At 38.8% G+C, this 26,819-nt stretch overlaps 1 protein-coding gene and 1 long non-coding RNA gene across 5 annotated transcripts in view; one reads left to right on the top strand and one right to left on the bottom strand.

The window, feature by feature from the left end:
* LOC114141263 (uncharacterized) overlaps positions 1-17,754 on the top strand; it is a 26,821-nt gene extending 9,067 nt beyond the window's left edge. Inside the window, exon 3 of the long non-coding RNA XR_003594807.1 lies at positions 17,627-17,754. This is a non-coding gene — a long non-coding RNA (uncharacterized LOC114141263). The remainder of the gene's footprint in view (positions 1-17,626) is intronic.
* LOC114141260 (poly(rC)-binding protein 3-like) lies at positions 6,055-26,819 on the bottom strand. Of its 4 annotated transcripts, none has more exons than XM_028011752.1 (13): positions 26,768-26,819; positions 18,447-18,600; positions 18,329-18,352; positions 18,210-18,242; positions 18,006-18,122; positions 17,152-17,283; positions 16,789-16,917; positions 15,136-15,279; positions 13,157-13,198; positions 11,756-11,834; positions 11,193-11,251; positions 9,999-10,168; positions 6,055-9,905 (listed from the first exon to the last, which is right to left on the bottom strand). In XM_028011752.1, exons 2-13 carry the CDS (start codon positions 18,519-18,521, stop codon positions 9,851-9,853), a joined length of 1,059 nt encoding a protein of 352 aa, XP_027867553.1. In that variant the 5' UTR covers positions 18,522-18,600; positions 26,768-26,819; the 3' UTR covers positions 6,055-9,850. The 4 variants fall into 4 exon arrangements, with proteins under 4 accessions (XP_027867553.1, XP_027867555.1, XP_027867554.1 ...); XM_028011754.1 differs by having other exon boundaries at positions 11,756-11,831; XM_028011753.1 differs by having other exon boundaries at positions 18,447-18,597; positions 26,768-26,817.

Below are 26,819 nucleotides of genomic sequence, written 5' to 3'. Positions count from 1 at the left end.
CAAACTGTTACTAACAGTTTGTTTGTTAACGAGTATTCTAACTCGTTAACAGATTTATGAGGTAGTGTGGAGGAACGTGCTCTGGTCACCGTGGAGACATCATCATCACAGTGAAACATGCTTGTGGCAGCGTCATAACCTGAAGATGCTTTTCTTCAGCAGAAACAAGTAAGCTGGGAAGAGTTGATAGAATGATGGATAAACACTGTAAAACAAAACAAAATGAATAAAGGCTACAAAAGTCAAGAGCAGCCAGCAGGATGACAACCATAAACATTCATGGAGAATTGAATAAAAGCAAAATACTTGAAAAGATGTGAGTACTTTTGCAAACCTCTTCTAAATGCGTCAGAGATCATTTAGTAAAATGTGTTTTTATGTGTAAAAGTTGAAAAATTAAGCAACACAAAAAGGCCTTTTATGAAATTTTACCTTTTCAGAATAAAAGAAGGCTTGGTCTTTACTTTTGCAGTAAAAATATGAACATGATTATTTGTTCCAGAGTAAAATTAGTTTTTAAACAAGACACTTTTGCGAAACATAACAAAAATGCTGCTAAAGTAGATTAAAACGATTAATATAAATGAGGCTGGCTGGGTTAAATCCAGAATATAAATGTGCTTAAAATGTAGCTGCTGTAAAGTGATCAGGAGCCTACCTGGTAGCTCCGGATCGGCGTGCGTTCCCCAGCGGACGGGCAGCCTCCTCTCTGAGCTTGGCGCCGATCGCTGTCCTCCTCAGGAGCTGCAGCCTCTCCGGGAGGCAGCATCCAGCTGTTTGGCCTCCTGTCAGGCGGCAGCTTTGCAGCAGCGGTGCGTCTCTGGGAGGGTGTATAATAGAAGCGTGTGTGTGTAGGTGTGCGGGAGGCGGGTGGGTGTGTGTGTTGGCGCGCAGATGGGTCTCAACTCTGCCTTCCTGCAGGTTGAAACCCCGCAACTGTGAGTCTTTTGACTTTGACAGGAAAACATTTCTGACAACATCCTCATATCAGGATGAACATTTAAGCTGCAGTATCAAACTTTTATAATTTATTTTTTTAATACATATTTATTTAAACTATTACTATGGCTTGACAGTACGATATGAGACAGATAATCTGTGAAAAGATTGATCTCCTCCACCTCCCAGAGCTGTCGGTAGAAAAGAACCACTCTTGACCAAAAACAACCAATCAGAGCCAGGGGGAGGGGCTTAGCGCTGTCAATCATGCTTTACTCAACTTTAAAAATCTCAGACAGATTCAGATTATCTTTATTGTCATTAAACTTTGCATCAGAGATGCACTGAAGAAGAAATTGGCTATGCGTAATAGCTCACAAACAGTACGTGTGATCTATTCCGTGCGTGCAAAGCAATCAAAACAGTTTGACGCTCCAAACTCTGAAAATATGTGTAGAGAGGGAAAGCGATTAGTTGATGGCAGCATTATCTCATCTTAAATCCCACGACCAAACGGAATGCTAGACCAGGTGCCGCTTCTTTGGAGAGAAAAATAACAGAAAAAACAAAAAGCTAACAGTTGATATAACAAGTTATGCAAATTGGAGAGTAGAAGAAGAAAGTCAGAAAAAGTGGTCAGTTTTTCCTCAAGGAGCTTAACTACAGAGATAACTAACCTAGTCTATTAGCCACTACCACTATGTAAAAGTCTTATAATATCCTCAATAATTTTACCCGTTAGTTTATCTAAATTACAACTTAAGAATTTATAAAGAAAGAAGTGATCGACAGACTTGAAAATATGTCATGTCTTTTCAGCTACACTATCGGACTCAAGGTCATGCCTGCTTGATCTGCTGAAAGACACCTAAACCTTTATCCTGGGGCTTCTTTGCCTGTTTTGCTGCGCTTGCACTTTTGACTCAATGCCACCTTTCCTCCCCATTTGTAAGTTTATCTCATGCACGCTGACGGATTATGTAGTGCAAAAACAACAGAACAATAAGCACTTTGCAAGATTGGACGACAGAAGGCGTCTCGGAGCGAAGCGGCTTTCCGTACGCACCCCGTTAGAGTAAATCTATAGCTGACCTGTTCTCCTCATGCGTCTGTCTTCGACTGATTGTTCTTCCTCTGTCACTCTTCACGAACTTCAATTACAGCCGTTGACGTTTATGAATACTGCGCTACCAAACGCCTTCGAAGGGATTCCTACATATTGAAAGCAGCCAGCGCTTCTCCAAGCATTAGCATGATTAAGCCTTGTTAGTTTTCTGAAAGACATTGAAGAATGAGACTGGAACTTGTTGGCGTTCCAGTGGCTGTTTCTTTTTGCCACTGGTTGCCCTGGTTTGATCATGGATCAGTTTAACTCCTCCTGTCAGACTCCTGGCTTACTTCCAGCATCTCATCTCAAATAAATTCATACACCACCACCCTGCCAGATCACAAAAATATGGAGCTGAGCCAGTCCAATCCAGTGTTTTTCAGCAGAGTAATCTCTGTAATACTAGGTAATGTATGAGATGTGTTTGAGGTGTGAGCAATGAATCATGACAGATCGCATCATTTCCCCTGGACAAAGAGGCTGTCTTCGTTCTATCCTCTCTATTGACTTTCTGCAGTCACTTTGTGAAAGCAGCTCCCCTCCAACGAATGTTGACCTCTTTAGGGGTCTATTAAAGCACGGCCGCTGCAGAGCTCGGCTGACATTGGGTTTTTGCTCACTCTGCTTTGGCCCGTGAGGGAGGACACCAAACGTTTCATCGCTGTGACCCCCCCACACTCCCCTAACATCCAAAAGGACTTAATGACTGAAGAAGCCACTGGATATACTGCACCATAAAGTAGAATTTGTAACCATTGAATTTTTTTAACTAAAGGTTTTGCTATTGTGTCCTATGAAAACACAAATTTTTAGGAGTTTTTAGACTAAACGATGATAACCAGTAATATCCCTGGAAATAAAAAGTACTACTCAGCGAAAATGTAAGGCTGTGACATAAATACTCTAAAAAAGACCAAAAACAGCCAACTCTTTAAAACAAGATATACAATTTTGAAATTATTTAGCCAACATTTGCGAAAATATTTAATCGGAAACCATATCTCAGATGAACATCTGTTTAAATAAGGTGCATTACTTATCGCTGCAAAAAAAAAACAACAAGGTCAGTGGAAGGCAGCATTACACTAAGCTAGCCTATAGCCTGGCAGAAATTATTAGTAGAAGAAGCAGCTTCTGTCAATCTAAGCATGAATGTATTTGGCAATCGCATAATTAATTATCTAGAAGGCGCACATCAGAAAAGTAGCGCGGCTCGACATGTGGTCATGTGAGTGTAAAATGAAAAGTTTTCATTTTACATTTGTGTGTGTAAGCGAAACACCTGAAGAAAAAAAAAGGAGTCAACCTCATAGTGAAAAGTGGTGGTGGCAGAATGATGCTGTGGGGATGTTTGGAGAGAATGGAAACGTAGTGGGTGGTGCTCTCTACAGAAGGCTTTTTATCCGACATAAAAACAACTCTTATTTGGGATTTTAAGAAAAGATACCATCCGTATGGTTAAAAAATGGTAGTGGCAGCGTTATACTGCGGGGATGTTTGTGAGTCTGCAAACAAGGAGGAACGTGTGTTGTGAATTGATGCTATACAAATTAATTGAACTGAATAGCTCCAAAGGGTGGTCAGGTATTGTATCATTTATCATGATAAGTTTTTTTTCAAGATAAGACGTTGATTTGTTGTTGTTTAGGATAAATACCAATGAATGATGTTTAAAACCCCTAAAACCATATTATTTTGGGCCCATTTTTCTCAACTGTTTGCTCAATAAAGGTCATCAATTAATTTGAAAATATTAAATGCAGTTTCTGTGAGCAATTTAGTGACACAAATCACACTTCCTTAAGTATGATTTGATGTCCTACAGAAGGATATTGCAAATATTGGTTTTTTTTCAAGAGTATTATTTGTTTGTAGGGCAATTATTGCTGTATCAGGCATGCAGTTACCTAAAATAGAAGTAGCTTGTTATCGTTATCACAATACTACTAGTAAATATCACGATACGGTGGACCCTCGCCCGTTTGCGGATTCATCGTTTCAGATTTGTCTTTGGGACGTAACTCCGAATTATTAGAAGGAAATTTGCATATTTACATTTTCTTTCTAGAGCACATTTAAAATATTTCAAAGACAACGCAGCTTAGGAAGCTGGAATACCTACATACCTTCTGCAGTAGTGCTAAGGCTGTTTACACTGTGGGCATTATTGCATATTAATGTACAGTTTTTAGAGTGGGTCTCGATAATTTGCGAGTTTCAGCTATTCATGAGCTGTTGTGGTCCCTAATTGCGTGATTACTGGGAGTCCTCTGCGTAATAAACCAACATTAACATTAATACTGAATGTTCCAAAGTTTATAGAGTGCCGATACTTTTATAAAACAGTCAATTTCTCGCTCTGTCTGCTTTAAAACCTTCAAAACAACTTTTATATCTTTGCTTTCTTTATTGCTTTGACATCATCTGCCTGACGAAGGAGGTTGTCACTAAGTAGCTTCTGGCACTGATGAGTGAAAGCGTGGAGCCACTCTAACTCCTACTCAGAGCCAACGCCAGGCCAACTTTCAAGGCAAACGTAGCAAAGCGTTTGCCTTTGGATGGCTGGAAGAAACACAGGTGATTCATACTACTGTGGTTGAGAATCGGTCAGTATGGATACACCATCGTGTCTGAGCTGAGTTCAAATAATGAATTTAAAATTCAAAAAAGACAAAGAGACAGAGTAAAAGGCAATGTACTTCAACATACATGTGCGTCATCATTTATGACTTTATTTTCTGCTAAACAGCCCACACCACTTGTCATTCTGAATAAACCATCATTTTGTTTTCGTGGAACAAAATAGCCTTTCTGTGTCTTGATGAGAAAAATGTACTTTCAGGTCATTTGGAAAGGGTTTTATTTCCTTATGCGTTTTAAAAAATATCTTCTTTTCTAAATGTTTGTCTTGTTTGTGCTAGTTCAAATAAACATCTAAGTATTTTTGTGTGCTTCCGTAATAGTGCTCTGTATTTTCAGTTGCTGGGTTAGCACAATAAACCTCAGCTACAACTCATTTATTTGTGTGAGATAAATGTAATTTCTATGTAGTTTTTTTCATAATTTTACTTTAGATTTAGTTGATGCTCCTTCTCCTCAACAAAGGTTACTGTTTTCTCAGTGTGAGCCATTGTGAAGAACATTTTCTTCTCTCCAAAAACCTTTCTTGACCACGCCAGATTCTTTTCCTCTCTCCTCTCCCGCAGCGTTTTCAGTCTCCTTCACACCATTTGCTCCCCTCTTGACATCAGTTTGCAGGGAAAATGAGAAACACTGGCCTCAATTTGCGACACATCGCTACCTGTGCACCGGCAGGTTAAATTCCCAAACCTTTGACCTGAATGTCTAATAAAGAAAAAGTTGGTTTTGTCTTTTCTCCGAGGAGAAAGTGTGGGCAAAATCATTAAGGGACCAAACGGCAGAAAGGACTTTCTGCAACTCATTTAAATAAAATGAAATTTTAAAAAAATCAACTGGATTATTCTGTACAGGGTAAGGTCAGTATTCTTTGAATATTATTGCGCTTTTTGAATAGACATTAAGAGAAAATGATTAGACAGAACTTTTGTTCTTCCAATGTCTCCGTACATTTTAATCCAAAGAAATGCACATAAAAACATTTCTCTCTTATGATGCCTAATTAATTTGGATACATTGTGAGACATTAGTACAGTTTAGCATTGTTACAAATAATTGTTACAATGTACTAACATAAGTGAAATTATGCTAATTAACAAAGATTTCAGTATAATAATAATCCGACTAGAGGTGAGATTTTTCTCCCTTGAGGCCAAATTATGTTTATTTGATTCCAGTTGAAGTTGATTCAAATAAGCAATAACAACTCAGTTGTTGTTGTATGTGCCATTAGCATGAATAGTTTTGTGATGAATTTTTACTTGTTGAGATACAAAGATTTGTACTAACATTTTAGCTTATTAGCTTGCTGTTAGCTTAATTAGCATTTCCAGTGAATCCCCGTTGCCCCCAGAGAAAATCAAGTCTCAGAAGGAAAAAATTGAAACTTTATTTGATTTTTAGTCTTACTAACACTTTAAAATTAAAACCTATGTAATTACTCACAACTAATATAGATCTGCACATAGCAAATAAGTCAATTGAAAATAGTTACAAAGTTCCATCACCACCCCGCCCCTCCAGCTCCAAACTGCAATACACATGAACAAAACTAACAAAAAGAATCTGATGAATCTTTTTCTTCCAGCCTTTACTGCCACTCTAAACGTTGATAAAATAAAAGCATTTTCAACAGGCTACACAGCTCTTCTGTATCTACCAAGCAAATAAAGAAATAACCGATTAAATAATTGCACGTTGCACCCTATTATTGCATTAGTTGCAGTTTGTTTCAAAGTTGTGGCATACTCAGGCATATACACAAATGTAAATACAATTTTCAAACACTGAGTAACACATGAATACTTGAATGAGGTTATTGAACTCGCACTGCCATTACTTAGCCTTACAACTTAATAGCTATGCTTTGCAATCAGTTCCAAAATATACAACAAAACCATTTGTTTAATGCACAGTCAGCTGTGATAGAAACAGCTCATCAGTACTGATTGTTAAAGCGAACATTTCGATCGTACACATGCACTGAAAACCGTTGTAAAAAAAAAGCCACATCAACCTCCAGGGTATTCTCTGTTTACGCGCAACGCAGAAAGAATTCCCTGTCTGGTATTAGCAAACTGTCCTAAAAACATAATTTATTTATTTGTTGATTAGACAAACATTCCCACTTAAATACAAGAAATTACGAGAAAAATTAAAAGAAACACAAATCCATTCAAGGCTACCACGACTACTTGATTATACATTAAAAAATAAAGAGTTATTGCAGAATATTCATTGACTGTGTATCTTTTTATTTAAACAGCATTTGGTCCATGTACATAGTCTCATTTTGTTATCAAAGCACTGAAGATTGAGAGGAAAAGTGAGTTTGGAAAATAATGTTTCAAGCTGGACATTACTTTTAGCTGTCTGTCAACTTAGTATAACTACTGCCAATGATGACAAGTAAGCCAGCTAGCCAAGAGTGGCATATTGCTGTCAAGCATTTATGTTATTTTCAAAAGGTATCAGTATTCAATCTGATGCTTTAGTATTCACTAGAATATTAAACTTGTAAAACACAAACGCCACACTTGGGCTTAAATGTAGACCTTTCTGGGTTTTAATCAAGATAACATAGCTTGGCCAAAGCCAGTGCTAAGTATTATGCTAGCTGGCCATTAGAGGAAAATTTTTCAAGGAGTGAAATTACTTTAGAAACGTTAATGTTTAATATGATGGTAAAAGAAAACTTTTAAAACATACATTTTACAAGTTACAAGTTTTACAATTTAGACTTTCCTAGCTTTAGCTTAGTCACAGCCAGAGCAAACTATTAAGCTGGCCAGCCAACAGAGACATTTTTCTAGCAAGTGTTGATGTTATTTTGGAAAGTTATAAATATAAAATTTTTTACATACAATTCACAAATATAACTATCAGAACTTTTAATGAATTTTAATTTAGAATTTTTCTAAATAAAAGTGCAACAAACTTTGAGCTAACTACTAATTTTAACTTCTATGGTGGCCAATAAGCACTAATATTGTTTAAGAATGTGGATGACTTTTAATATGCTGTTTAATTAGTTAAAAATATTCGCAAAAATGTAACAACTTATAAAAATTCAAAAATGCCCTATGCTAGATTTATTCCACTCCTGCTATCCCTAACAGCCATTCACAATCCTAAAGGAAATTATTCATATTCAAGGTGATGCTTGATTAGTTTAAAATAAAAAGTGTTCACAGAAATTCAGTATCTTATAAAACACTGAATTACAGTTTCTTGCTTTCAGACTTGGTGTTGGGTAGCCTAACATTAGTTATCCTAAAAAAAATTAGATGTAGATTAATAAATTTCAGGTCATTTAGATAGTCATTTTCTATTTCCGGTGTAAAACTAATTTAGCTGAGAGCTAGCAGTAGCTGATGTAGCAGTAACAGTGTTCCCAAAAAGTCAGATTTTTCCTTTTGTAGTAAATTTATGACTAGAAATAAAAGAATATTGGCGTGTGTAGGAATAAATCTACTGCAAATGCAAAGCGTTTGTGAAAGATTAGAGTTAATGTGCTTCAACAACAACATTCAAGAATTGTTCAATGCTGAACTGAACTTAGCAGAAGCTCTAAAAGAAGATCACGCAAGTTGTTTAGCATCTGTAGAGCATCCTGAACAAGTAGCATATTCAATGGATAGTTGAATTACTTAAGTTGACCAAATATCATCCACACCTCCTTCTCATATTAGGTACAATACAGCAAAAACAAACTTAGCTTAGCAAACAAAAAAATATGTGCATCACAACACTACAGATAAATACATCCTGGCTTAATGAAAAACCAGCAAAGCAGAAATTGTCATCCAACTTGTCCTTTACAAAAACAATTAAGTTGCTGACGTGGTTGTGACAATGAAAAGACATTCAAAACTAAAGCGTCAAATCAACTGCGTGACGATGACAAAACATGACAAGATGAACAATCATGAAAAAGAGACTGAGTGGTCACGTCCGCCCAGGCCCTGCGGGTTCCCCCCAATGAACCCCTGAACATTCCTTGGCCCCAAAAGTACCATGTGTCCACCCATTTAAGCCTCTTCGAAGTTGGCCGAAAAACCCTAAACGTTTGGACAGCACCTGACTTTGAAGTCCAACTAATCCTCCCACACCAGAGGCAGTCCAGAGTAAAGTGTTGAGTAGTCTATTGCATGAGCGCCGCGTAGTCGACTAATGTGACAAGTCACAATAGTCCTTGTACAAAAAAAATACATAATAAGTTAGTAAACAATCATTAAAATTTTTCGTCAGTGTCTTACGTCACTGATTTTCACTAATTCTCATCCATGCATCTACAGTATATAGCTACGATTAATCGGAGGCGATGTTGGAAAGTCTTTCTGTCTGGGCGGGTAGTAGGACTGGACGTGAACGGTCAAAAATGCTGCAAAGGTTTATGGAAAAGAAACAGGGTCACAAAGATATGACAGCAACATCTCATGAAGCACAAACACGGAGCAGGTGTTCTTTTTCTACTCAAATACGCAACGACACAATACTGAACACATGCAGTATAATTAATATTGTAAATAGAGGAAATTAACATGAGAAGGGAGGCTGGAGGAGTGATACCATTGGCTTCAAAGGGTCATGTGATGCAGCAAAGAGTCTTGGGCAGAGATTCGACAAGGAACAATCCAATTTTTTATTTTTTTATTTTTTTTACTTTTGAAACTATATAATTAAACTCGAGTCATTTGGCTACATCCCACCACACACTCTGCCGATAGCATCACTGAGCAGCTGTTTAGTAATATACAGATACCTACGTTCTACAAAAATCTTCAGTCGTTTGCTAATACTTTTTAAATGTTGTTCTATGACGCAGCAATGAAAGATATTTATAAAAGCAATAGACGAAAAGAGAACCAAGAAAAATGAACACAGATTGTTCTAATAAACATTCAACATGCTTTAACAGTTCTCTAAAAAAAAACTAATCAACAGTTTCTTGTATGTCTTTTTTTTTTTTTTTTTAATCTTTGATTTAATTTGGCTTTCTGAAATATAAGCGGCCACCAAAACCTCTCTGATCTAGGGTAAACCAGAGCAGTGAGGCGGTCAGGGATTTCGGAGAGCCAGAGCCAGAGTCCGAGGGGCTTCATCAGGGTTGTCTGCGGTAGTCGGTCAATGGAAAGGGCCAAACGGAGGAGCCAGTCAGGGATCTCAGGATGTGGTCATGGATGATGGGTCATTCCACATGGCAGCCACGTCTCTGAACCTACAGGTTGATACATGTTAGATTTTTGTTGTTTTTGTCCCCCTTCAAAACTAAAACAATAAAGTAGAATCTTCTAATACTGAGCTCTCCGACCTTGCATTAATGAGATACTGAGCCAGGCTGATGTTGGCGGGGGTCCCTGTGATGGTGATCTGGCGCTCCGATGACCCTTCCATGGCATTAGCAATTTTGATCTGCGCCCCAGACATCTGACGGATCTCGTTGATTTTGGTTCCCTGGCGTCCGATTATGCAGCCTATTAGCTGGGAAGAAAATGGGGCAGGAATTAGGATGGCTAGAGCTTTGTAAGCGCTAACACCTTCTACATGAGTACAACAATTGGCTTCTGTAACAATACTATCTTTTAAAACAGAAGTGTCCAAACATTTTGTCATTGGGACAAAATTTTCTGTATGAAAGTGCTCAAGAAACAAACAAATAATATATATATATATATATATATACATTTTTTTTTTTTTACAAAAAATACTTTTTCAAGCACCTAATATCTTAAAGTTGACAGATTTTGTTTTCTCTGAAATGCGTAATATTAAAATGTATTTTTTTTTCTTGCATGTTTGCCTTACAAAAAGGCTTCTAATGTTCAAATTCCTGCCGTCGTATAAAACCACTCCTGGGCCACACTTTGGACACCTGTATTTTAAAACCCCCAATCGACGAAACAATCAGAAACCCTCATTTTATATCTCTTATAATCGGGAAAAAATTACGCTCGCTGCGTTTCCATTCTAAATGTTTATGCAAAATGTTTGTGATATTCTGCTAATGTTGGGGGAAAAAACACAATTTCGTAATAAGTTAATAAGGTGTTGGAGTGACAACTTTCCTACTATTGGACGGCTACATGTATTCTGGGTGTTTTAGGGAAATTGTAGTGTCCAATTTTACAGAACAGCTATGAATTCACCGGTTGTGAATGACAAACCCAACCTTTGATGAAATGTGTGATGCTGTTACACCTCTGGTGGAGCTAGCTGTGCATTGATCAAGGAGACTAGTGTCTACAATTAAGGACATTTCTTCTGTATGCAAACCGGCATGATGTGACAAATTTGTCTCTATTGCAGTTTTGCTAAATACACCAATTTCGATACGAATGGAAAACCACTTCATGATATTGCGAAAATGATTAATTGGAAAACGAGTCATCGGGCGTGTTTCCTCTAAGTGAATTTATTTTCATAACTCCAATTTTATGGTCAATGGAAACACAGCTATTGAAATGGACTGATGCAAATTTGCACACTAACATAAATCTATACTCACATCATTGGGAATGGTGAGTTCATGAGTACTGGCCTGGTTACTGGCATCCAGACCTGCTGCTGAACACAGGAAGCAGACAAAGAAAAGGAGGAAAGCAAAAGGACAGAAAACAGTTGGGCATGTTGAGGGAACAAGTCATGAACTCTCTTTACAGACTACTAGCAGTAACTGAATCACACAAGCGTGGCTCAGGCCTAAGCAAAGCCCACATACGTCATTGCCTGAGGACCTTGAGTACAGTTAACTCAAAACAAGAATCTATTTTAGTTTGTATTATTCCAAAAGAATTACTAAGGGAAAACCAGACATCAAAAGAAACCTCAACATCAACAAGAGCAGACCACCAGCAGGCCATGTCAATTGCAGTGCACCACAAAGACCAATAGGAAAAAAACGACAAGAAGAACAAGAATGAAGAATAAAGAGATAGGGCAGATCCAGCCAAAGAAGAGAGAGTGAGAAAGAGAGAGAAAAAAAGGAGGAAGAGAAAGTGTTTTTCTCTACAGGTAAAAACGAGAGAAGGATTTTTGGTAAAGAGGGTCATTGTGTAGGTGGGTACGTACCGGGGAAGGCAGGGGTGGTCTGTCCGAGGGGGGTAAAGGGGGTTTGCTGCATAGCCAACTGGTGGAGCTTGCTCAACTGCTGAGGGGGGGAGGAGGAGGACAGCAGAGCTATGAGGTCATCATTAAAAACCCACTCCGGCTCGCACACAAACACACACAGACAGACATAGAGAGTTATATAGAGGCTCTGCTGGAAATGGCACAAAAGTAAAGAAAGGAGCTGAGGAGAAGTAGAGAGGCAAAGAACAAAAATCAAAAGAGAAGGAGAGCAAAAAAAATTGGAGAGAAGGAGCATTGGACTTGACCTGATTGGAGTATCCTCGGTTGTGTGAGTTGGTAGGACATTTAGTTGTTTTCTCCAGAATAGTACCACACAAGTTACCAACCTGTTGCAGGAGCTCTGTTGTATTCCTAGCAATGTATTCTTTTTAAAGCTTTTCTTATTTGTTTTCAATTTGGAAGCATTTTTCATTCTGTGTTTGGGTGCTGTGCAGCTTAAAATACGTTTCCTTTCAGCTGCTGGTGTGACGCATAGCATCCAAAACAAAGGGGTAGGATCAAGGTTTCAATAACTCAAACAAAGGGAGATAAAATTATATATATGTGTCAAGGGTGCATACACATCCTGTGCAAGACCTGCTTTAGGCAAAGCGTAGTGTTTCTCTGCTATTTGTGTAAACCCATTGTTGAAGGAGACGGTTACAGCAGTGTTTCTCACTTCCGATGTGTTCAAGACAGCATAATATAGATTTTATGGAAAATGAGGTTAATGGAAGTGTGGATAAAATAACGGCGTATTAGAGCCATTGTAGGTAGATGTAGAAAGGAGTACATTTCTACCAAAAAATCAGACATTTTTAGATTAATCTTAGAAACGTTTTATTTGAAAAGAAATATTGAATTTTTTGAGTTTGAAAAGTCCAAAATGTATTGAAAAAACAAACAAAAATATAATAGCTCTTTGAACATATTTATATGCTGAAAGATGTAACTATATTTAGTTTCACTTTGGAATATTTATAATATTATAGGTGGCATGTATGCAGTTATTATTGTTTAGAAACAGGTTGTTTTTTTGTATAATCCTTGATAGAAGTGTCTACATTTTTCTAAATAAACAGAAATAGATGTTTATACATATAATCAGGACTGCTTTTGATTTTGATGCTGATTACTTAACATTCTCATAACCACGGGTAAATTATCAAAGTTTCCCTTCAGGCCAAGCCTCATGAGATTTGAAGCAAAAGAGAAGGCAGGTAGCCAAGGAGCTATAAAGTCAGAAGAGAGGAAATGCACATCCATAAGAAAAGTATTAATATTATTAATTAATATTAATAAGGTGGATAGAAAGATTGACGGAGAGTGCAGTGTTGGCTGCCTCGTGTGGTTAGCACTCACATCTGGATGAGGGATGGCGTACTGTCCTTGAATGGTGTAAGCCTGTGAACACGAAGAAAAGAGCCGGTCGTTATCAGGTTACCTTTGACTGACCAGACACAAAAACACATTGAATTGCAAAGAGTACAAATGAACCGAAAAGCTGAAATCGATTTATATTGGTATCCACATGACGTAAAGTCATGCACTCTAGACTCAAATCAGTCCTGCTTCTATACATCAGTCAGATCCAGTTGAACTCAACTCAATAAGGAACGACTCAGACAGCAGGGTGGTGACTGGGAGAGTGTGGAGAAAACCAGAGAAGGAACCCTGACAGGAGCGGGGTGATTGGTCCTGCTGGTTGTGTTGCGCTTTTAAGGCCGCAGAGGTCAGAAGTGAGCTAAATTAGATTTTAAAATGTAAAGGACTCAACCGCACATACGGAAAAACTGATTTTAGAGAAAAAACGGTTCAATCTTGACCTGAAAATTGATTATTTATGTCATCAATAAATCATCAATTATTGATGATTTATCAATAGGCTTATTTACTTGACTTATTTACTTGACTGAGATGTGACAGTTACTTGGCCAGAATGTGACTTGTGAAAGTAAACTTATCTCTCCAAGAAGTGATTTCTTTATATTTTAGAGAATCAAATCAGAGTTGAGAAAATTAAAGTTACAGACTTTGAAGGTGTAATAACTATTTGGCTTTTCTTTGACTGGTTATTTACATGAGGAACATTGGTGAGGGTTAGTCATGAGTCAGGGTTACTGAAACCTACATTCAGTCGGGTATTATATTGAATACAGTTTTAAGTCAAACTGTCCAGTTTGCCTCGTCTTTATTGTTCCTCATCAGATTCAAAGATAATTTTTATTTAACGTTTTTGGATGTATTTAGTGCTATTTGCTTTGTGAATCTAGTGCAGAAATAAACAGTATGAAAAATGCAGTGTTCCCCCAGTGTATTATAAGCCTGTTGGGCTTCCAGGCTCTACTTGCCCCCCCCCATCAGGCTAAGTATTATTTGCTTAGTTATTTTAAATGTTTTTTTTTGTTTGTTTGTTTTTTTTACATACACCAGTAACTGATAGCACAGACGGGTTAAGCTAGGAGTACAGGTTGGCACACTGTACTCGGTACTAATTGCCGAGTACAGTGCGGAGAGAATACTGCACCAACATACAAGTCAAATATCAAAGCCTTATGGCAAGCTGCTAATACCAATAATAAGATGTATATTAATGCCTCGTTCTAAACCGTAAATAGTAGGATTCACAGTTTTTTGGTGCTAATGCATTGAGAGTCATATACCGTATATATCATATATACATACATATATACCATAAGATTGCGTAAACAAACATGGTGGTATAAATAACATACAAATACATATTTTATCATCATCTTATTAGTGATTGGCCACTAGATTTTAGGGTATTTTGCCCTATCTGTACACTGCAAGGGCAGACACAACCCAAAAATACCTGATCTTTTGAAAATCGTTGAAGATCCTGTCCTGATCACACCATGTTTAACAGTAAAGTTTGGTATGACACGCAACTCATTCTACTAGTCCAATGTTATGTTTTCTTTTCTGTTGATGCTTTATTTTCAAAGTTTCTAGTCAAATCTTAACATTTATCAGTACAAACGCACAGTGGGGCAACTGGTAGCACGCCTACCATCGGGTTTCGTTCTCTGAGGGAAATCCTGAAAACGGCTGCAAAAAATATGTTTCATAAATCCATTAATCATCCCCACTAACCAAACCCAATCCGAACCCACTGTCTTCTTTTTAATCGGAAAGAAATAAGAAGTGTTGTCATTTGCTGGCAATATTTATCTCAGTTCTGATTCAAGCGGCTCAGGCTGGTGGGTGACAGTAAACAGCGGTGGTGGTATCATGCTAGTCAGGGGGGGGGGGGGCTCAGGGAAACAGGGGAGTGAGGGTCTGGAGGAAGAGTGAGTAAAACCTGGTGCGACACTAACAGGCAGTGGCTGGTGCTGCAGTAAGAGGCTGAGGTTGGCTGTGGACGCCCCCAGTGGGTCTGCTCTTACCTGGCCACCTGAAAAAATGACAGGGGTGGAGGCAGGCTTTGGGCGGTAGGGGATGGTGGCACCTTTCGGTGGGGACTGAGGAGAGCAAAGGAGGAGAGAGTGGGGGGACGGGAGGTAGGAAGGGAGGAGATGTGGAGAAAGTGTTAGAGCAGAAGAGAAGAGAGACAGAAGTTGCATAAAGTGAGACCAGAAGGGGACGGTGCCGTTGGGGGAAGACAACCTGTGACACACAAAAGTGCTCTTCACTGTGTGTTCATGCTGACATAAAATGTCCAAACTGTGGTTCAGTGCACAACTAGACCTGGATTTACCTGGAAAAACCACTTTCAACTGGATAATGACGACTCAACATACTTGCACTTTAAATATATTTCTTGGTCCGTATTCTGGAGACTTACAGTCATGTCACAAAAGTCCTAGCATCCATGGCTGGTGCCATCATGAAGGCCCAATGGAGAACTGGCTGTGCAGATAGTTAAAATTAATGGTGCAAGAAGAAGATCCGACATAGAACTCTGACATGTGAGAACAGTGATGAAGAATAAATAGGACTGGGTAGAATGTTCTGTTTTGGTTCAGAGTGCCTAAATGCATACTGAGGAGGAAAAATACAAAGGTGCTCTCTTGTCAAATCCGTCACCTGAGAAAGTTGTTATGACTGTCCTAAAAGTTGCTAAATGATATAAGAATATCAACATTTGGAATACAGTCTACATCAGTAATCTAAGTTGACCAAAAAGGGACATTAGAGATACATTTATCTGATATCAATATCTGTATCGGTTGTGATGTAGAAGAAAATTCTAGACCAGTGACAACTTGCCCGATCCGTAAGGGCAGATCTATTCAGTCTAATTCTACGCTTTGTGCTCTGAGCAACGTCATGCTTTAATATTGATTTTAAGTTATATTTAGAAGTCCTAATTACACTTTATTAACCATGTGGAAGAAGGTTTGTTGCTCTTTACATGTTGGACAAGGTAGTCAAATTATTGTTATTGTCAGTTTTTTTATTATTTATTTGACATTGGTTGTTGTGACTGAACAACAGTCATAAAGTTGTTTTTACATATTTGACCAAGCTTGTGGCAATATTGGTGTATTTAAGTGCGCTGTACTGGTGCACAATTACCAAATGAATTTGTAATTCAGTACATTTATGTCTGTGTTTAAAAAAAGTAACATTTTAAGTCAGCACTGTATCTGTATCTGGTCGGAATCGGCCGATACTAAACCTCAGATATCGATATCGGTATCGAAAGTGAAAAAAGTTGAATCGGTGCAACTCTTTTAGAAATACAGAGATTTATTTTAATGCACTAATTTAATTTAGATATAGAAACTAATTTATTTTATACATAGAAATGTTACAGTAACATTTCATTAGCGGTCTGGAGGAGAACAGCCTTCATCCCTATTTGCTCTGGCCACTCTCATTGCCCAGTAGGGAGTTCTACAGACATTGAACTTTTTGATGCTACAGATTTCTAGCCGAAAAGCCAATGTCATGCATTTTTCCATGTTGGGTTTTGTGAGTGAAGACTTTAAGTGTGTGTGTCCCTCCCTTTCCCTTCCCCACTATACCTCCAGCATCACTACACATATCTGTTTGACACACTGGATGATGGCTTCCGGCGCCCCGGAGATGGTCACCGCTCTCTCTGTGGAGTTGGGCAGCATGTCGCCTGCCACCTGGACCTGAGCTCCCGTCGACTGGTGCAAACATAAAACCAGAACGTGACCTTTTAGTTAGTCGTCTTTAAATATATTCACAGGGAGAGAGTTATGGCAGACGAGGTTTCACAATCACGCTTTTGGGATTATGCAGAGGAAAGAGGTTAAAAGGGAATTATTTGATTTCCATTAATCCTGGATTTGGAGAACATATATGGAAATCTTTTCATTATTGCATATGGATATGATGTAGGTAACAAAAGTTCTGCTTGCCTCTCTCATTTCTTTGATTTTGGAACCGCCTTTGCCGATCAGGGAGCCGCACTGGCTGGCAGGAACGACGAGCCTCAGGGTTACTGGAGGCTTACTGGTGGCCGGACTGTTACTCATGGAGTTGATTATGTCCTGGACGGGAAGCGAGGACACGCCATGTTTTATTAAAACATTCTTCTCTTTTTCACATATAATGCATATTTGGCAATATAAGACATAAACTTTAAACTTTTGCAACTTTTACAAATTGAAATCACAGGTGTGTTTGATTGTTCATTCATGTAGTTTATGGAAACGCAGCTGGTGCCCATTTGGAAGGCCAACATATGCCGAAGTTTTAACTTCCTGGCTTAAATATTCCCAAATGATGTAATTACCTGATAATTCCATCTACTGCTACCCAAATCTGACTAATTAACTGGTTCAAAGTAACAGTTCAGTTCAGAAATCTCCCCTTGTTTGTCTTTGTCTGCAGAAACTATTTCCTGCAAAGATTAAGCGATCTGTTGGCAGGTCGGTCCATCTGCAGCGTAAACAGTCTTGGACGGCGATTGAACAGCCAAATGAAAACACGGTACTGGCCCACTTTCAGAGGGTGCTGCAAGGTGAGATCAGCACATTTCTGTCCTACATAAGGCAACCAAGCCTGTTTTGCATTCTGGGTGGCAATAAGCCAGCAGAGGCGCTCAGAAAAAAATTTTGCTTTTTTTTTTTGATAGCTTTACATGCATATTTACAGTAACATAAAGCATAATCGGTGCATCCTATTGTAAATCAGACTTTGTATATACAGATTGCTGGTCAATAATTATCGCCATAACAGATCTAATTACGAATCCAACTGAAAGCTTTACCTCCTCAAACTTGTAGGCAATCATGGCGAATGCCTTGAAAATGGCGTCTGTCGGCCCGGTGATGGTCACTATCCGCTCTGGACAGTTCCCTTCTGAGATGTTGATGCGGGCGCCACTCTGTACGACAAAGGAAAGCTGAAAATGTGCAGTGCCATCTTAATAATATACCAATAGACTGATGGACGCGATGAGAAAAGGTCTTACGTCTTCGCGCATTTTCTTCACAGTCTCTCCTTTCTGAGAAGCAGATTAAACAGCAGTTAGATGTTTGCAGTGAGACAACATCCCACTTGGAAAGCTCTACTTGTGCTTGTGATAAATACCTTTCCTATGATGCTTCCCACCTCCTGCAGGAGAAGAAGGACAAGCAGGTTGAATCCCAACTTGCTGCTAAAGATCTACCTTGAAGACAGAGAATTTTGCAGGAATGGCCGTTCGTACCTTTCCGTGCATCAGCAGCCTGATGGTGAGGGTCACGTTTAGGCCACCTTCTGACTGAACCTTGATGGGCTCCATGTCGGGGAAGTTGGAAGTGAAAGGAAGGGGTGTGGTCTCGTGAGAGAGGAGGTGGTGGAGTCGGTTGACCGGTCAGCTGCTGGGCGGGGGAAAAGGAAACAGAGCTCTAAGGTGGTTGGAGACTCTGTCATTTTGCCAAACACTGGAATAAAAATTTGTACCAACTGGGGAGCTTTTCTTTGGATTGCCAGGAGCACCAGTGTAGATTTCTCAAATAATAACAGACAAAGGTAAATACAGAAAGCAGGTTTCAATTGATGATCTCCCTTTTTAAGGAAAAGAAGCTATTCAAACCAACCCACTGTGGCAGAGTAGTTGTCCCCTAAACCCAATAACTGGTTGTGCCATTCTTGGTGGCGGAAACTGACATCAAGTGTTTGCATATTTGGTAATAAATCTTTTACGTCACTGTGGACCTAAAATATCCAACACGACCTGAGCCCATTCACATTGTGCTTGAGCTCGATCCAAACCGAATAATTAACTCTAATTAGGGATCCGAGCCCATCATTTTAAACTGCTACCAATTTAACCATGCCACGGTTCTAAGAGGGGGTCCAGTGGCTTCAGGAACTGCTGGTCTGACGGCTCTTCCCCATCAATTTACCCGTTGTCTGACTGTGACATCTGCTTTCTCTTACTGAACGTCATGCTAAGACTGCGAGAGGTCCAGACCTCCGACTGCTAACTCTGCTGGGTTAGTAGTGTCTCCCAACGCTATAATTTTGATCTGACCTGGTCGGGCTTTGGCTATAGATCTAAACATCGCTGTGGAGGGATGTTGGGCCACTCTTCTTTGGAATATTGTTTTGATCCAGCATCCTGAAAACCGTGTCAATCGGATTTAAATCCAGAATTTGACTGGGCCACTCCAAAACTTGTATTTAGTTTTTTGAGCCATTCGGATTTGGACTGGCCAGTGTGCTTTGGCTCCCAGTCCCGATGCTCGAACTTACGCTCTTGAACTGATGACCAGACATTCTGCTTGAGGATTTTTTCTCTGGACAGCAGATGAGGTGTGATCAATTAGGTCAACACCAATCTTAGCAAAGGCAGTGAGGCCTGCATGGCTATGGATATTGTTATGAGTTCTTTTGTGATCTCCTGGATGTTGTCAATGTGCGATTGGAGTTATTTTGGTTGAACACAATCCTATGTTTTCTATGTTTGTGGATAATGGATTTCTAAAGCTTTACAAATGGCTTTGTAATCCTTCCCCGACCGATGTAAATGACTTTGCTTCCTCATCCGTTGTTTAATTTCTTTACATCAGGGCATGATGTAAAGAAATCAAACCCTCCATGTCGTCAGGTTTTTTTTGGTTATAAGGTGGGTGTGGCTAGTGACGCTGAAACAACAAAAAAAATGTTTAAGAATGGGGGCTACCCCTTTTCCAGCTTAGTTGTGATACATTCATTTTGCTTTTGCTCAAATAATCTTTTTCTGATTTTGACGTTTGATTGATGACCAAAAAGCAAAACCCTTTTATTTTACTGCACTGGTTTAATTTGCGTTTTGGCACAATCAAATGTAAGACAACATCATCAACTCAAGGTGTGAGGCTTGAATTTTACACTTGCTACTGCTACATTTCTTTTTTCCCCCCTTGCCTAGGAATGTGTGCTGCTGTTTGTTATAAGACTTATTCAAGATGACTACAAAGAATATAGTGTAACAATGAAAATCATATTTTTATCAAATCTGGATTATCTCTAATTCTGTCTGACATCTGATGTCATGACTCAAGACTTAAGGATTCACAATGATCAGAGCAAACACTAGAGGGCGCCTCAGCCCGCAACCTGACTCTAAACAGAATGGATGTGAATGTTCACATGAGGTCTGCTGCGGAGTTTTTAATCTGCAGACGGATTCTCTGACAGTATTCCCAAACACCGCAGCACGGCTCGGCTTTTGTTTAATCAGGATGACGTTCCTCCAAACATTAGGAGAGAGAGTCATGGGTAAGCCAAAGGCTTCAAATCCAGAAGTTTTTTTTTTGTTGTTGTTTTTTTTACTAAACAAAAAAACAAAACAAAACAAAAAAAAGATGATTTGTGTTAAAACACGAATTTGCCATCTGCTGCTTTATTAGATCCTTGGTTTCAGAGCGAGCGGAAAAGCTCCTGCAGCGGCTGACCTTGACCGAACAGACAAAGTCGCTGTCAATCCCAGGCTCTGTTGCCATGTGGAAACTGAAATAAATCCATTTCTCCCTCATGTGTGGCTAAGACCTCTTCCATGACGACGCGTGAAGCTGGGAGCTGATAAAAACACACTTACGTCCTAAAAAGTATTTACGGTTTTATCATTGAGACACAGCAGGATTAACTGTTCATTTCAGTGTCGTCCAGAAGAAACGGAGTGAAAAGAGTGAGCCTCTTTATGCCTTTTTTAGAACGTTGTAATCTCTCAGAGGAACTTATTTTTATATATTTTTGAATAATGACAAACATTTATTACTTCTATGTTTATTTCCTATCTTTGACAGTTCTGCACTTTTCTATGGAGTGTGATGAGTGCCAAAGTCCAATAAATAAATAACTTGAGAAATAATTATGTAAATCTGTAATTAATTGTTTTACATGTCATAAATCACAGAAATCATTTATTAAATATAGAATTGTATGTATGTGCCACCATAAAACATATTGATTTTATTTTAAAAACATATTGATTTTATTTTAAGAACTAGATATAATCATTTCATGATTTGAATAAAAGATTGTATGTTCCTGTGCTGAAGCACATCATGAATTAATTTAAACTGTCAACTTCACCCATGGGGTGGGCGGGATTAGGGCAGCTACTATTGGCTGTTTCAAATGGGAAGTCTTCCAAGTTTCCTATCAATATCTTCCCTGGAAAGTGCAGGACTAGCTTTGATAACATAATTAAATAGGTGTGTTTTATTTACCACAAAATCTGGGTGAGCAACTCCAGCCTCCAGATCTCTTAATTTTTTGTGAAATATCTCTAACAAGTTCACGAGAGAGCACTAGCTGTGTTAGCTAGCGGGCTTTATTGGTTTTTATGTTTCGGCTAAATTAAGACTTCACTTGTTTTTATAAAGATGTTTATTCTGAACTATACAAATATTGCTTTACTTTGTACTTTTCTGTGGCCTTTACACATCAGTCATCTAAAAGTCTGATTTATTTATCAGCCATAAATACACACTTTGGACATCTCTGTGTGCATTTATTGACATTTGGATGTCACTGGAGGTCATCGTGTAGATTTCTTTCTGCCACAAAATGTCATCACTGTTTACGTCGACACACACCTACAGATGAACTTATTGTCCATCTGTATAATACATATTTTCACTTTTTATGTTTCATTCACTTTATGCCGTCAGCGGCACATTTTCCTGTAGATTTTCCACAACGGAAAAATGCTGTTTCACCTTTTACTTTTCGGGCTACTATCACAGGATTTCTTCATTCGGTCGTCTTTTCAGCCACATTTAGGGATTGTAAAGAAAAAATAAATAAAACATATTTATTTTAAACCACAATTAGACTTTATGGACATCATTTTAATTATAAAGAAAATGACTATTTACACATCATCAGATGTCTTTTGACTATACTATTTACACCAATAGAAAGTGTTTGAAAAACTAAAACAAAAAGATGCGACTGAAATTCATAAATGAACAGGCGGACTTCCTATCATTTTCAAACATATATTACACAAAGGAAAATAAAAATCTCTTGTCCGATAAATGAAAGAAGGAACAGAATTTGTTTTAGATTCAGTGCAGACAAAGTTTAACGTATATAACATGGTAAAATTTGGTTTTCATATGGGCTTCTATCTTACTAGCATCAACAACGTGAAAAGTGTGAAAATATTTCAGATGTTAAACTTCGACAGATCCAAACAAGCCTCTGATTTTGGTTTTTGTATTAGCCTAATATGATCTCACCAGCATCGGTTCAGATTCCTCCATAACACACAGTGCTTATAGATTCCCTGTAATCCCTGACATGTATCGAAATGTGTATATATATATTTTTTGCAGCGCTCATCTGACTGTAAATGTATCCTAATCTGCGCCGGATGCCAGTTTTAGAGGTTCGGGAGATGAGCGGCAGGAATTCGGCCGCCAGCTGTCCCCTCCCAATCTCCCAGAGGAGACCAGATTACGTAAAAAGCCTTAATCCGGGTTTAAGACCCGAGCCAGCGGTGCAGGTCCTCTCCAGGGGCAGGCGGGAGGGATGGAGGGAGGAATAAAAAAGAAAAAAAAAGATTTATGCTGGGATTAAATCAGTGGTTTCATCTTGGAGGCAAGATGGTGCTTAAAGGTGGAAATGTATTTCTAAAACCGTGACAGAGGAAAATGAAAAAAGTAAAAAAATCTCCAATTAAGACTCAAACTCAGCTGTTAATCTAGGTCAACCAAAAAAAATGTCGGGTCTCAAAGATGGTAGGAGCTGCATTTCAATAGTTTCATTCTGCTCATGCATCCTAAAAGAATGAGGTCAAGGGCCTGTGAATCACCGGCGCCAAAAACCTTGCAGCATTTTACCTCTTTTTGTTTGGTCTTATTTTTATACTGCGTGGAGAAAAAAAAAACAACAAAAAAATCATGAAACTAGATTTGACCGGGCTTCGCTGGGAAGTCGTTAAAAGTGAAAATGCAGACAGAGCCGTGGCAGGGAATTTTTCCTGACATCTGACAGGGAAAGTGGGTCATGCTCAGCGCTGCAGCGCTGCTAGCCTCCTCCTCCTCTTCCTCCTCTTCGATGGCGGCTATTGAATTAATCACGCTTTACGCTCGGCTGGGCAACGCGGCGCACAAAATGGCTCCCTCCTCCTCCGTCCTCCTCCGCCTCGGCCGCAGAAAAGACTCGAGCGTCGCTCTTGAAGAGCCCGAATCACTAAACTCCGCCGTCCCTTGACCTCTTTCCTCTTTAGTTGCTGCCAACTGAGTGGAGTTGCTCAATGTATACAGAAACGTCAGCGTGTGAATGATGGAAAGTGGCTGCAAATGGTGACGAGAACAAGGAAGGAGGATGTTTGTAGATCTCAAATGGACGAGAAACATTACTTTGAACTTTTAAAGAAGAGTCTAGAAAGTGTGTGAATAGCGAAAGTGGCTCATGTTTTTCAAGTTGCTCTTTTGTTCAAATGCAATCACAACATATTTAAGATCTTGATTTCATACTCAGATTCTAGTCTCTTTTTGCAGTTTCTGCATGCAAATCAAAGATATTATCACTAAAGTAATACCTGTTATTAGGCCTGTCACAATAAATTGTCCCAGAACTTAATGCGATAAACGATAATATTGTTGTTTAGAGACCACTTTCAAGTAATATTTCAAGTAATATAATAGTAATAATTCAAGAACACATTCTCAAGAATCCATAACCTTTAAATTCTAATGAACATTTAAACAGTGGAACTGGAAGAGATTTGAAATATCCAAAATAAATAAAGAAAACAACAGAAACAACAAATGAAATGAACTGTGAAATCTCTGTCAATGAAATTATCTTAAAAACAAAAAAGGGATAGTTGAGACCAAACAGACTGAAGACTTTTATCAATCAGTTTCTGGTAAAAAGAGACAAAATTGAGAAAAGCAATAAATCAAGCCAATGAAAATTATTGACTTTCTTTTAATTTATCATGCGATTAACTCATTTATTATTTAACATGACAGGAATACCTCTTACTGTTTAAAATGTAGATTAATGCAATCAGGAGATGCTGTTTTTCCGCATAAAGTCAGTCTTGGTGTTCTGTTTCTACATATACAATGAAATCAAAGCAAATTCAAAATTTTGTTGGTTATTGCACATCTGTTCACTCGATTTGGAGGAAATATCAAACTATCGTCCGGTAAATGGAGATACTGAGGTCAGTTAATAAGGCTGCAGGCTGGGAGAGAAACAGATGTAAAATCTAGTAAGGAACATTGATAAAATTGTTCACTCCAGATAAAAGCATCTTTCATATGGTAAGTCCTGAGTAATATATTGCAAGTTTTGCTAACCCGAAACAATAGCCTTAAAACGTTTTCATTATTGAGGCAAGAGAAATCCTGAAATCTCAGGTTTTCAGGCTTTCGTACCTTAAAAATGTGCCTATTGGAGGTGTAAGGCATAATTTTTGTTGGTTTTTGCCTTTCAATCATATGTGAGCCACAAGGTTGCATCGTTTTTCTAGAGACGCACCGATCTGATATTTATATGGGTATCGGTCCCGATGTCCTAGATATTCCCGAAATTCTAGACCGGGTATCGGTAACAATATGTCCGATCCATAAGGGTAGATCTATTCAGTCTAATTGTATGATTTGTGCTCTGAACAAAGTCGTGTCTTATTATTGGTTTTACATTATATTTAGAATTGCTAGCTTCACTTTCTGAACCATTTGACAAATTTGTTTCAGTTTTGACCAAGATAGTCAAACTATTGATTTTGTCAATCTTCAGTTTTTTTATCAATTATTTTACATTATACGTTATACTGCTAATCGCACTGACTGAACAAATTAAAATTGTCTTTACATGTTTGTTGCTTGTTAATGCTATTGGTGTATTAAAGTGTACTGTACTGGTAAGGAGTTATCAGGTACATTTGTTATTCAGTACATTTATTTCTACTATTTAAAAATACACATTTTAAGTCAATTCATTTCTGTTTTTCTGTATCGGATCAGTATCGTTGGGCACTAAACCTCAGATATCTGGATGGGTATTGGAAGTGAGAAAAAGTGGATTGGTGCATCCCTACTTTATTCCTCCGAAAGAAATGCTTGAAATGGTAGCAGATTTACATCCGCCGAATTAACACAAGCAAAGTTAGATGTATGTTTCCATCATCATTTAACCGATTCTGGGATGTGTTTGTGCTCCAATTAGGGGTGAACAAAAGGGAAATTAGCGAGAATGTAGGGCAACAGAGGGGGACCGCAGAGGGTGACCTCTTTGAGCCATATGCTCTGTATCACAGGAGAGTCTCACTTTGGAGAGGGGGGCTAATGTGAGAAAAACCTCTCAGAGTTCAAAGTTGGGAGCAGGAAGGAGATGAATAATTATTCTGCTGTCAGAGAAAGGAACTGATCAAGTAGATATGAGGAGTTGAGTTTGTCTTTGGTTTCTTGGTATATGAGCAGCTCTTGTCTCGTCTGGCTTTTGTTTCATGCGGCGCGGAGGGGGGGTCGGAGGCAGGGGGTCGTCCGCCCAGTCGGCCTTCCTATGCGCCGCTATGACAGTCCTCTCAAGAGCTGTCAGTCCGCATCAGCAGACCAGCATCCTGACATCTCAACCTAAATCACAATCAAAGCTGCAACTACCTCAAACTGGAGGACGCACCCGACAACCAACACAACCGCCGACCACAGAGAGGCTCCAGCGCTAGCTCACGCGCTTCTAGCGTGCAGAGGAAAAGCCGACGGAACGGAGGCACACCATGTTGTGCCCCGAAGAGCAGCACTGAGTCGGCCATTTTAGATTTGCCACAGTTTGTAATGTGAGATCACTGGTTGTCATAAAGTCATGGCTTCCATACGCCAAGCTTCCCCCGAGCGCTGATGCGGAACGAGACAAGAATGTCCCCATTTCCTTTTCCTGCTACCCTTTTTCACATTTTAGCTTTGTCGCCTCTCAGACGTTATATTTGATTTCAACAAGATAACACATGACATTTATCTTTTCGTATGACTACCCAACAATAAGACGAGCCGTGGCGCTATTGTCCGCATGGAGGTAATCAGAATAACGACCTTGTCTATTTTGTGTCAGCGACTCCTTTCTACATCTAATGCAGCTAATTGCCAAGCAATGAAATCGCTCGTGCTTTAAGCAAAAGACAATCAGTTAAACAATGACAACCGCAAGATGTCTGAAAGCAAAATCGATTGACTGCAAACCACGGCGTTCTTTAGAAAAAACCAAAATGATTCCCACCCAGCATGAATTCATCATGTTGGAGTTTGCCAATGAAAGCATTTAAAATAAATGGGTTTGAAAAAGAAGTCAGTGGGTAAGTTAGTAAGTCAATTAATTATTGATGGCTTCCTCAATCTCACCAAGAATCTAGAAATTCAAGTTTTCCAGAGTTCAAAGCCTCTGCAACTCCGACAACCAAAGCAAGAACTTCAAACATTTCTCTCTAAATACTTTTAACAAGTATTGCAGTCAAATGTTGGCTTTCCAACTAAAGCGTTGTTCTAAAACAACAACAAAAAAGAGGCCGTAATCAGGAGCATGAAAAAGAGAGTTTACCTTTTCGCGGTGCAGGATACAGTAGCTGACGACCACTATCGCCGTTGAAGGA

Source organism: Xiphophorus couchianus, chromosome 24 (genome assembly GCF_001444195.1).
Source record: "Xiphophorus couchianus chromosome 24, X_couchianus-1.0, whole genome shotgun sequence".
Taxonomy (NCBI): domain Eukaryota; kingdom Metazoa; phylum Chordata; class Actinopteri; order Cyprinodontiformes; family Poeciliidae; genus Xiphophorus; species Xiphophorus couchianus.
This window is presented reverse-complemented; position numbering and strand designations above follow the sequence as displayed.